Genomic DNA, 13,401 nt, shown 5'->3' on the forward strand with positions numbered 1-13,401 from the left:
CACGTGTATTACCTTGACCAAAAAGCCGCTGCAGGGAATCCAATGAGACGGAGAAATGAGGTTCTTAACCGGCAGATTCGGCCACACCGAAGGCCGCAGATTAGTACATGGGGCAGGAACCACACCTTGTTATGAAGCCATAGCTATCATTATCAACGATTTGAGGTTACGCCTCAGCACAGAAGCGGCTCTGTATGCCTAGGCAGCTCGTCATCCCAAAAAATTGACCAAGCTTTCATTTTAGTACTATAACCGCCAAAATTGCTTATACCCACCCTCCCCTTGAATTCAAGGATTATTTCAAAGAGATCCTACATTTTGCATCCTCAGGAATTAATTATGTTCCGTTGGTATTATTTATTTATTTTTCACTTGATCTTGATAAATTTCAGTTCGACAATGCATTCCTCGAATTCTAGTGAAAAGGATTACGCATGAATAAAAATTGCGCAGAGCAAGTTATTATTTAATATCGAGTTTGATTGATAACCAATCAATACATATAAGAAATAAAAAAAATAAAAAATACAAATCAATAGTATTATTACAACAAGAACAGCATCGATCCTAGACGAAAACGTGAGAATTAATTCGAAGACAAAGATCCACTGCTGTCCATAAACTAGAAGAATAGAATTTATCAGACGTGGAAACCTAACTTGCTGCAACAAAGTTTGGCTTCAGCGTTTGGTGCTCTTCTGATGTGGTTTCCAGTAGGTCTTGATCTTACGAAAAGGGCTCTTGCATTGTTAATAAATTAGTTTGTTAAGCGTGAAAAATGAATACAATAAAATTGGTAGTTATGGAAGATCATGATATACAAAAATACCTTATTATATATTTCATGCCAATGTTTAATCAATTCTCGACTTCTTACGGCTACGAGCCGACCCCTCCATTCGAGATTTTGATTTTCTGTTATTGCAATCATTTGTGTTATGAGAAATGTTGAGAGATTTTTTTTATATATAATAATAAGAGGAGATGAAAAGAGCCCTTACATGTTATCTTTGAGTTTAGTACTTTCGTCCTTCCCCAGAAATTGCTTAAACCACTTCACAGAATTCTTGGCATATCGTTTCAAGTTGTTTTCGTAGTCAATGTAGAAGAGACCAAACCTTGAACTATAACCGGATGCCCATTCAAAATCATCCAAGAATGACCAAGCAAAAAACCCCTTGACATCGACACCATGGTCACTGCAAAAGTCAAGTTTTTAGAGCAGATCAGACTGAGAAACAAATTCCTTTTAAAATAAAAACTAGTACAGTTTGGAAAAGGAAGCCAGAACACGAATTTGGAAAGAACAAACTCACTTGATAGATTTCAAAACATTGTGGAAAATGTCTTTATAATATTGCTCTCTTATGGCATCATTGAGGGCTTCCTCTAATGACGAGGAATTCACGTCATCAACTCCTAATTAAAAAAAACCCAACAGATCAGTAAATCAGAGCTTCTTGACAACTACAACCATAAACACATGAGGGTTGTTAACCCTGTTCTTACCATTTTCAGTGATATATATTGTTGGACTTTCATACGCGTCCTTGATGTAATTCAAAAGATGACGAATACCTTCGGGATAAATATAAAGCCAACTTGAACCCGCCTGCGAATTTGATTTATATATCTCAATACCAAGGGGGAAAAAGAAAGATTCTACACATATCAATTACTAATTTGTTGAAACAAGAATGAAGAATCACATTCACCTGTGGGCCTATTGGTATTCCATTTCTCTCCCCTGTACGCAAAATAGTGAGAAAGTGTAGACTTTTAGACCATCTTATTCTAAGATTTTTTTTTTTTATCATTTACTGAACAAGTAAATAAATATTTCACCTGGCCAGTTAAGACGAGCATCTTCCATAAACCCAATATTCTTATAGTTAACATCCTCAACATTCTGAGCATAATATGTAGTGTAGTAATTGACCCCAATAAAGTCATAAGATCCTCTCAGCATCTTGGATTCCTCCTCAGTGAATCTAGGCAATCTTCCTCCAACGTAGTCGTGCATATTCTGTGGATAGTCACCTTTCGTTAGAGGATCCATGTACCTGCCAAAAACATAGAATTTAATATCTTGGTTTCTTCTCCATAGAATTTAAGAATCCAAATTAATGTTTCAACTTATTATATTATCCAAATCAGCTGGCAAAGTGCTTACCATCCAAGCATAAAATCAAGGCTTCGTTTAGTTGCCATCCGATCACTTTCACTAGTTGAGTAAGGTTCAAACCAATGAGAAACGAGGGTTATCCCAATTTTTCCTCCTTGACACGCCTGACGAGATTTTTCAATGATAAAATTAGCACAGTCACACTGAAAACTTTGGTGAAATATGTTATGAAACGAACCACAAATTATAGCTTTAGCTTTAGCTTTTGCAAACCTGATACTTTTCCTTGTATAATTTCACAGCCGTTGCATGAGCAAGCAATAGATGATGGGTTACAATGTAAACCTCAGTGGCGCCAGAGATTTTGGGTTGGCCTGGATAATTCTCCAAAGTTGAAATTCTGCCGGGTGCCATTGTGCCCGTGTCATAACCATTGACACTAAACATAAAAGGCTCATTTAAAGTGATCCAGTGCTTCACTCGGTCTCCAAATCTTTGAAAGCAAAGCTCCACAAAGTCTCGGAAATCGTTTCTATATGAGTTTTGAAATTATTAGATTCAAGCATGGAGGATTTAAATTAAAGTGAGATGTTTATATAATATGAATACAAAAACGATCGCTTACAAAATATTAGGGCTCAAGAAACCACCATATTTGTCCTCAATTGCTTGTGGAGTGTCCCAATGAAAGAGAGTTACATAAGGCTGTATACCTGTACATTTCAAAGCAAAAATAATATGAGAAAACTAAAAACGTTTTGTATGAAAGTTTGGAAAATGCTTTACAAATTTTCGAAATTCAAGCAAAGTAAGATTGCCCCTGCATTTACCATAGCCACTTCAAGAATCTTATTTAGTCGGTAACATTATTATGAAACACAGTGATCGAGGAAAAGGAAAGGGTTATAACCATTTTTTATGAGCTGAGCGATGAGATTGTTGTAAAACTGGATCCCTTCTTCGTTTATTCCAGCACTTAGTCTGCCATCTGATGAATTCAATTCGATGATTGAAAAATCAAAGAAAGGAAAAATATGGGACTTCGAAAGTCAAGTCGCGTCCCATCGTCGTGAATTGAAAAGGAATGAGATGTAGGGTAAAAACAAAGGAAAACACTTACGTGGTAATACCCTAGACCAGGAAATAGAGAATCTGAAAGCATCCATTCCCATTGCCTTCATTCTTTGCACATCTTCCTATAACATTTTGTGTGTAAAATATATCAGCAAGTGTAATGGTGATCAGATCGACAAAAGGCAACTAGAAGAAAAATAAGATGAACATCGTACCTTATAGCGATTATAGAAATCAACTGCCACCTTTGCATTGCTATGGTCACTTATCCTCTCTGTAATTTTTCAGAATTTGTTCTTAAATTCCATTGAATGTATATTATTTGATAACAATCATATGTACATCTTTAATTTGCACGCACTTTCTCCCCCTAACCCAAAAATAAGATCAACATGCTGGCAGGTGACTCCTTGAGAGATTTATATTCGTTGTTTTAGTTAGGAAAGAATCGTAACGAACTCCTGCATTGAATAAAGAGATACCTGGATGCTCCTCGATGAAGGTGTCCCATATATTCGGCCCTTTACCTCTCCTGTTTGTTTCACCTTCAAACTGCATATAATTTAAACTTTATCAGAGAACAAACAATTGAGGCGTTCCTCACTTCGACCAGAGTACTTGAAGCAATGTTGTACCTGGTAAGCTGAAGAAGAAGATCCAAAAACGAATCCATCTGGGAAAGAATTACGACTCAACTGGGCAATACTTCCCATGATATACACTTGGTTTTTGTTGAGCAGCCTTGCAGAAGAGCAATTAAAGCTTGAGCAGTGCTAAAGATTGTTGGATGATCAGAATAAAGAATGTATAGTGAGATAGCAGTGAAAAAATAAATAAATGAACGTATGAAGTATGGATTTTGTAAGAACATCAACATGCCAGAGCCTATTTATAGGCATCATTTTGTAAGGTTATCCTCAACAACCAAGAAGGATAATTGTGGTCACCTATTATTATTTGTTTCAATTGACCGATCAATGAAAATGCAATTTGGAACTTCTAACTGGATAAGGATATTTGTCATTCGAGGAATCCATGGTGTTGAAACCTAGCAACTGTACTTGAATCTACCAACTTAAGATTCCGTGCTCTAATTGCACGGTGAAGCCTAGCAACTGTAATTGAATCTTGCAGAGAAAATTCAGCAACCGGATCGTCAACATAAGAATTTTCAACGACAATAATTTTCTTGTCTGATGGCAATGAAGCCAAGCGAAAGTTTCCAGTCCAAGAAGAGTTTTTAAATGGTAATGCGTGGATGATGACCTTTCTCATTCAGACATGAATTATATTCTGAGCTACAAAAAACATTACCAATAACTTGTTAGAAATTTGCATTAAACAATTGTCATTTCTTTACGCTGAATTAGCCAAGTCAAGCACTATACATGATCTTTAACCAAAAGCACCAATTACGATCAATCTCTAAGATGACCTTTCTTCAATCCCAAACTGACAACCAATCTCTAAATCGTGCAAGAAATGCTTTGAAGCGATCAACTAGTCATCAGCCTGGAATTCATTTGGCTTTGAAGCCATCAACTAGTCATCAGCCTGGAATTCAATTTTACAACTGTCTGGAGTTTATTTTCCAAGAAAGTTTATCCGCGCGAAAACTTCAATTTGATTAGGAGAAACAAACTGCGTTTCGCTTCTATCGGAATTCAAGCCTCCAACGAATTCCTTTACAATTAGCGGTATTAGATTACCATTTTTATCATACTATCACCATTATCTAGGCACGATTAAACACAGAATACAAATCACACAACCAGTATAGTGCCTCAAGTTCACGTAGTTATTGTCATTGTACTTCATTATTGAGATTTCCGAACATTTGCAAGATGCTTATAGACCCTTTTTCTTTTCTTTAGTTGAAAGCTTGTCAATAGGAAACCTATAATTATGCTACCATGCATGGCTACATATACGAGGATTATAAATAGGAGCTGAATAACATATATAGGTGTATCTTTAATTTATTTCTTTATAGTAATCCAGTAGAATTAAATTAAAAGAGCACCATTAAGAAGATAGTGACCGAAGGAATAAAAACTTACAATATAAGTATCTAAAAGAAGGAAACAAAAAAACAAAAATCAAACTAATTAGTCTAGTTCAAGATACATTTAAGACTTCTAATCTGATTAGAACTTGTGTAACTAAAGTTTCTAACTGAAGATTTCAACTAAAAGGTCAAAAGTTGAAAGATAAAATAAAAAATCACATTGCAATCATAGAACTTGGACTCAAAAATAAGTTGATTATGAACTAACTAGATAGATCAATAAAAGCATTTGTATAGAAGAATAATAGCCTGACACTGAAAATTGTCTATAATCAACCTATGCCATTCTTTAAGCTAGATTTTGTTCAAGGTCTATAGTGGTGAAATTGATGATTACTAGTCTTAATCTCCTCACAATAAAAAAAAAAAAGCATCCTCATAATTAACAAACCCTTTCGTAGAAAAAAACCTCTAGTGCTAAGACTATTATTAAGTAGGAGCCACATGAACACATAAGTTTTAAGAGGTGCCAAACCTTTTCAAAGCAAAAAAAACAAAAAGCCCTTGTAGCATATAGGCTATCTAGAAATTTGCAACTAGAATGAGCTGAATAAGTGTTGCAACTATCAAATTTTCATACCTTACTATCTTCACCTCTAGAAAAAACTAAGCCACGCTCCACCTCTACAATTAAATTTCCTTGCATATAAAGTTCATGAGACCTCAGATTCCTTTTCCAAGTCTAGCTGACTAAATTATCAATCGGGCTATATACACTTACAAAGCCAACTGGTTGCTACAGAGAAAGATTAAATAGTTTAGGAAATAAATTATGAAGAGGAGTTGGAGTACCTAGCCAAGAATTGACCCAGGACCAAATGTTATTGTCATCATCTATGTTGAATTCCTGATAATATTTAAAAGTTTGGTGTTGAATAAGATAATTAATATGATCATGTTAAAAATTTATAATGAACTATTAAGGATAAATCATCCTATTGAAACTTTCTTTGTGTGTGGTTCCCAGTTGAGTAATAAAAAGTTTAACAACCCAGCCTTTTCAAGGCCAAAATCACTGGATTTTTTTTTTCAATACACGTGTCCATAATATTATTTTTCCATACTCCTAGGTTTACATTACATCATATCGACATATTAATAAATTCTCATTCTTGTTCTAATCTCATATCATCATTCATACAAGAGTGTCGAATAACAAGTTATACAACTAATACTTTTGTTATCTTGACCGCATGTGATTCTTACAACATGACATCCTTAGATGAATACCTCATATGAGTATTCATACACTTCATATCAACTTGTTCGTACATTCTCCTCCATATTCCATTTCAATATTTTATTACTAGTTTTTACAAAAGGGGTCGGATGGCTAATTGAGTGATTTACATGTCTGTTCATTTAGAACTCATATCACCTATATTATGCGAGTATATAATTATTTTCAAAATGTGTGAGCCATGAAATGAATTTCCTTACACATCATGTTGGTATGACGTCCCTATTATAGGATAAGGTAATTTTAAGCATTATAGGTCATTTAAGAAAACATAATAAAACAAGATTAAATTCATATTTCATTCATGGACCAAAAAGCATGATTCTTTAATTTTCCTTTATTTATGTAAATACCACCATTAAAAATTCATCAATTACCGAGGCTAATCGCAGTACTCAAACCCAATCATTCATCTTGAATATCATCAGCCGAATTAATGTTTTTCTCTGTTCAAAGCATAACCATTATAGTCCTTTCATATACTTAGTATATATGAAATGTAGTATTCATGAACACATTAGTTCTTAAAACTAACTTATACACTCAAGTCTGACTATCCTCTTAGAAGGCTATTAGGTGAAGCCAATCATTTATTCATCCTATCATCCACTAGGGTGCCATTAGCTGAAGGTACTCATATTTGTTTTCCATCTCGGTCATCCACTTAGGATGCGATTAGCTGAAGCTAGTCATTTCTTCATCCTGATTATCCATTTAGTATGCTATTCATCGAAGCTAGTCATTTATTCATCCCAATTATCCATTTAGGATGCCATTAGTCATAGTTAATCATTTGTTCATCTCGATTATCCACCTAGGATGCTATTAGCCGAAGCTAGTAATTTATGTATCTCGATTATCCATTTAGGATGCCATTAGTCATAGTTAATCATTTGTTCATCTCGATTATCCACCTAGGATGCTATTAGCCGAAGCTAGTAATTTATGTATCTCGATTATCCATTTAGGATGCCATTAGTCATAGTTAATCATTTGTTCATCTCGATTATCCACCTAGGATTCTATTAGCCGAAGCTAGTAATTTATGTATCTCGATTATCCATTTAGGATGCCATTAGTCATAGTTAATCATTTGTTCATCTCGGTCATCCACCTAGGATTCTACTAGCTGAAGCTAGTAATTTATGCATCTCGATTATCCATTTAGGATGCCATTAGTCATAGTTAAACTTTTTTTCATCTCGGTCATCTACCTAGGATGCTATTAGCCGAAGCTAGTAATTTATGCATCTCGATTATCCATTTAGGATGCCACTAGTTGTAGTTAATCATTTGTTCATCTCAATCATTGACACGATCAAAGAGTTGATGTCTTATCCCAAGTGCAAAAGTGTCAAAGTAATAAATAACCCGGCAAGACCGGGGTCGAACCACAAAGAGGTTAACTATATAAATTATAAATAAAAACAACAACAACAATAATAAATAAAAACAACAACAACAACAACAATGATGATGGTGTGGTGAAGATGAGTTAAAGAGGACTTTGAGATATAAAATTAATGTGAAGATTATACAATGATAAAAACAAATGTCAAGGTTAGAGGATACACTAATAGTATTAGAGATAAGTAAGGTATAAACTCTTTATTAATTATCAACATGATCATATTAATCATCTTATTTACATAACACCATATTTATAAATTTTATCAAGTATTCATGATGCTAACTTATGTTGACAACAAATCAAGTTCCTCTCATAATAACGATGTCGGCCGAATACTACGAAGGATCAAGTATTTGATGTACCAATTGTTACACAACACAAATCTAGATTAACCATTTAACAAGTAAGGTATTAAGAATTAATAAGATAAAAATGATAAGACATGTTAATAGTAAGTTGTTTAGGATATAAGCATTCAAGTCCATATTGAGTTTATATTTACTTATCCTAACACCATTAGTGAAACCTTTTCACCTTGATATAATTAACTTAGCTAGACATTATGAAGGAGAAAAACTTAAAGAAACAATATAAGAACATAAACATGATATAAGTTAACTAAGTATAGTAAAGGAAATGAAAAACATGAACAAGAGATTAATGAAACCAAAACTTAAGCATTACAACAATATAAAGAGAAAGAGCAAGAACATGATCTTGATATGGAAAACAAGATGCCCAAATGAATGGCAAATGCCTCCTTTTATAGGCTAAAATTCAGAACTATTGATGTGGTAATTGATAATTGATGTAGTGGCCAACTATTGATTAGTGGACTTGGTGAACAACATCACTCAAGCACTTTGGATGGCTGAATTGACATTGATGCAATCCAAATTTAGCAAAGTGTTCATGAAAGTTGTTGGAAATTGTCTTTTCCTTCTACCCATAAAATTTCAGATCATTTGGATCACTACAGCTTGAGATATGTCTAAAATACTGAGTAGTGCTGCTGGTGGACGTGATGGATAGCCCTCATGCTCTTGTATGGATGAAATCTCATTTCTACCATCGAATTTGATTTGGTTCTCTTCATGCAAGTTGTTGGAAATTGTCTTTTCCTTCCACCCACCAAATTTCAGATCATTTGGATTTCTAGAACTGTAGTTATGGATAAAACTTTGAGTAGTGTTTGGGCTAGATTGCAAGACAGATTCGGACTTCTCTTTTGTAACCAAACTTTGAATTTGAAAATGGAAAATTTAGGTCTTTCCATACCATGAAAGTTGTAGGCCTATTTTTTATCTTTCCAGCCATATAAATTAATATGAAATCCAAGATCTATAGCTCTAGATATGATCCGATGACTGAACAATGTTCGAATTTGAAGTGAATCGGCATCTCCTTCGTAAGCTTAGCCTTTTCTTTGTGCTTTCACTTCCAATAGTTAATTACAACAATCAATCCTTTGAATTATAAGAATACCTATATTTAAAATGAGCATTTACCATAAATTAAAGGTATCTTATATTATGAGACTTGTTATTACAAAACATGTTCTAGTTAAGGAGTTATTGATACTTCAAGTGCAAAATGATGATATAAAGCCTTGATAAAAATGCACTTTTAAGTACTAATCACACCCCCCAACCAGCTTATTACTAGTCCCTAGTAATCAAAGCGTTAAAATAGAAAAACAATTTGCAAGTTTCCCAAAGCAAGGTATTCATCATTTAACTTTCATTACTCTATCCAAGTAAACAAACTCTCATTAAATTTATATATATGTGCTTCATATTGTTGAAACAAGATATTAATAAACCTTCTTTTTTTATGTGCTCAATGTAAGAAAACATAAATGATGGGGCTTTTATTAGAAGAAAACAATATTATGTTCTAATGTTTAAGGTTAACGTCCTTGGGTTGAGATTATTATTTTTTTCTCTTTTTTTTTTTCTTTTTTTATATACATTTAACTTAAAACACAATGCATTTGTAACCCATATAATGAGCTTTCGGCTAATGACTCTCAGACCAGTTGGTCTTAGGGCATTAGGTGTTGAGACACCCCTTCGAGTTTAATAACTCGGGTTGCAGAAACTAATACATAGATAGTGCAATGTTTGATTCTCTTAAGCTTTTCTCCTCAACCCATATAACAAGCGTTAGGTCAGTAGCTCCCAAGTCAGTTGACTTTAGGGTATTAGGTGTTAAAACACCCCTTCGGGCTTAATAACTCAGGTTAGGGAGGCTACGAAACCAAACGTATCTACATTTATATTTATTTTTTTAATTACATTTATAGCTCCCAAGTCAGTTATTTTTCTTTTTTTTTCTTTTGTGTTTTTTTTAAAGCAAATTATATACTATCCCTTTCCTTTAGTTGTTACCTTTAACAGAAGAACATAAATAATGTAATAATCCAATATGCAACCCATAATCATATGTTAAAGTGTGTGTGTGAAAATGAAGGTATAAAAATACTTGTTTTAATGAGTATATGAGAAGAAGGAATAAATAATAATGCAAGAGTTTGTAAACCTGAATATTTCAAGAAGTATTATAATAGACCTTGTTAAGAATGTTTACTAGGATGCATCTTAAGAGTCACTTTAACAAAAGAACTCTTTGACTCTACCATCATAGTAACAATGGTTTTGCAAATAGAAAGCACAACTAGTAACTTTTTTTTTTGTTGGAAATATCAATGATTAGTACTTAAAAGTGCATTTTTATCAAGGTTTTATATCATCATTTTGCACTTGAAGTATCAATAACTCCTTAACTAAAACATGTTTTATAATAATGTATCTAATAATATAAGATACCTATAATTTATGGTAAATGTCTATTTTTAATGTAGGCCTATTACATAAATGAAAGGATTGATTGATGAATTTAAGAACTGAAATTGAAAGGATAAAGAGATGGCCAAACTTAGAAAAGAGATGTCGGTGCAATCCAAACCAGAACACTGTTTGGTAATTAAGTCATATATGGAGCTATAGATCTCAGATTTAGGTCTACTTTATATGGATGAAAAGGTAAGACATAGGGCTACAACTTTCATATGGAGCCCAATATCTAAAAAGGCCAGTTTCAAGTCCAAATTGTAGTAACAACAAAGAAGCCCGAATCTATCCTCCATCCCGAGCACTGTTCAGTATTTTGGCCATATCTGGAGTTCTAGAAGTCAAAATGAGCTGAATTGTTTACTCAAGAAAGCTGAGACAATTGCCTACAACTTTCATGTTTTCAAGTGGCTCCACTTTTGACGTTAGCAATGACATTTTGTGTAGATAAGAGAATATAAGGATTCTCACCAAGTCAAGAGTTGGCCACCCACTCATCAATTAGTCATCAAATCAACAGTTCCCAATTTTGGCCTATAAAAGGAGGCATTTGCCATGCATTTAGGTATCTTGGTCTCCAGATCAAGATCATGCTCTTGCTTTCTCTCTTTGTATTTTTTGTAATGTTTATGCTTTGCTTTCATTAATATCAAGTTTATGCCTTTCATTTCCTTTCATTTACTTAGTTAACTTCTATCTTATTTATGTTCTTATTTTATTTATTTTATTTATTTATTTTTCTTTCTTTCATTATATCTAGCTAAGTTAATTATGTCAAGGTGAAAAGGTTACACTAATGGTGTAAGAATAAGTATAATGTAAACTTAATATGGACTTTAATGTTTGATACTAACATGTTTTATATTTGTTATCTTGTTTACTCTTTAATACTTTGCTTGTTAAATGACTAATCTTGATTTATGTTGTATAACACTTGGTACAACAAATGCTTGGCACTTTCATAGCCCATATTGTATGGTATAACCGACACCTAAGCTATGAAAGGAACTTGATTTGTTGTTAACATAAGTTATAATCATGAATGCTTGACGAGATTTACAAGTATTAGCATTAATTGAATAAGATGACTGATGTAATCATGTTAACAATCTATAATCCAATTGGAACCTTGTTTCTGTGTGGTTTCCAATTGAATAATTAGAGTTTATATTATACTTGTTTGACATACCATTAGTGGAATCTCTAACCTTGACAATTTTTATTATCATTGTTTAATCGTTACATTAATATTCCTTCTCCAAGTTCTCATCATCATCTTCTTCTTCTCTTTCTTTATTATTATTATTATTATTATTATTATTATTATTATTATTAGTACTACTACTAATACTACTACTATTATTATTATTATTACTATTACTATTACTATTTTTATTATTACTACTACTAATACTACTACTACTACTACTAGTATTATTATTATTATTATTATTATTATTATAGTTATTGTTGTTATTGCTATTATTGTTGTTTATAATTGTTGTTTATAATTTGTACAATTAACCTCCCTATGGTTCGACCCCGGTCTTGCCGGGTTATTTATTACTTCGACACTCCTACATTTGGGAGAAGACATCAACCTTTTCATCGTGTCAATCAACTACTACCCCTTCCCCCCAACCAAAAAAAAAACATTGTCCTCAATGTTATAAGGTAGAAAGATAGAGGGTAGAAGATATCACCTGAAACAACGAACACTGGCAAACCTGAAACACACTTAAACAAATATGAGAAATAACAAAACAAAATAAAAAAATACAAGGTTTCACAAACGAAGGCTCAAATCCAATCTAAGCTTTTTACAGCTGTCCTTAGTTGACCAATTTATGCAACTCATGGAGGGATCAATTATAGGAGTGAAAGACTATAGTTGGTCAATCAATTGTTCAGCAGTGGTAGTAGAGATTATGATTTGTCATGCTGAAGACATTAGAAATTCCTGTTCCACAGCATGATCAAGAAAAGACAACAACTTATCATAAAAACCATTAACATTTAACAAACCGATAGGTTTATGGTGAATGTGAAGTTGGGCCTAAGAGGAAATATGAAAGATCTTTTCCAATGTGCCCAGACCACCTGGCAAGGCAATGAAAGCATCAGCATGTTTAAACATTGTATTCATTCGATCAAACATTGTGGAGACCTATAGTTCCTCTCTCGTTGTTGTTCCAAAATATCACCATGTGCTAAAACTTTGGGGACAACCCACAAAATGTAACTACCTCCTAAAAATACAGCTATTGACACACCCCCCATTAACCCAAGGCTGCCTCCTCCATACACTAAATGAATCTTTCTTGCAGCTAATACCTGACCAAGATGATTTGCTGATTCTAAAAACTCTTTTTCTTTCCCAAGACTAGATCCACCAAAAACACAAATATTTTGTATTTGATGACTTGAGGAACTTGCCATTTCTACACACTTTGATATTTGTGAAATGTGTGGGCTGAGTAGAAATGAAGGGAATGAAGAGAAGAATTTATAGATGAGAAAGTGAAAATGCAATCATATCACCTATATGTAGGCCAGCTGGAGTCTCTCTCTCTCTTTTATTATTATTATTATTATTATTATTATTATTATTATTATTATTATTATTATTAT

The 13,401-nt window shown here is 33.2% G+C and overlaps 2 protein-coding genes across 2 annotated transcripts in view; both read right to left on the reverse strand.

The window, feature by feature from the left end:
* Positions 1–617: 617 nt before the first annotated feature.
* On the reverse strand, positions 618–3,948 carry LOC105114541 (beta-glucosidase 12-like). Its single transcript, XM_011011109.1, has 15 exons — positions 3,835–3,948; positions 3,682–3,751; positions 3,415–3,473; positions 3,246–3,321; positions 3,036–3,113; positions 2,751–2,838; positions 2,399–2,657; positions 2,174–2,289; positions 1,846–2,063; positions 1,716–1,747; positions 1,510–1,612; positions 1,317–1,419; positions 1,002–1,199; positions 830–915; positions 618–741 (listed from the first exon to the last, which is right to left on the reverse strand). The coding sequence occupies exons 1-14, from the start codon at positions 3,910–3,912 to the stop codon at positions 855–857; spliced, it is 1,539 nt and encodes a 512-aa protein (XP_011009411.1). The 5' UTR covers positions 3,913–3,948; the 3' UTR covers positions 618–741; positions 830–854.
* The window catches only part of LOC105114540 (beta-glucosidase 12-like), a 47,895-nt gene continuing 35,119 nt past the window's right edge, over positions 626–13,401 (reverse strand). Inside the window, exon 16 of the transcript XR_840157.1 lies at positions 626–692. The gene's annotated coding sequence lies outside the window, so the exon portion shown is untranslated. The remainder of the gene's footprint in view (positions 693–13,401) is intronic.

The sequence above is a fragment of the Populus euphratica genome, unplaced genomic scaffold (genome assembly GCF_000495115.2).
Source record: "Populus euphratica unplaced genomic scaffold, PopEup_1.0 scaffold532.1, whole genome shotgun sequence".
Taxonomy (NCBI): Eukaryota; Viridiplantae; Streptophyta; class Magnoliopsida; order Malpighiales; family Salicaceae; genus Populus; species Populus euphratica.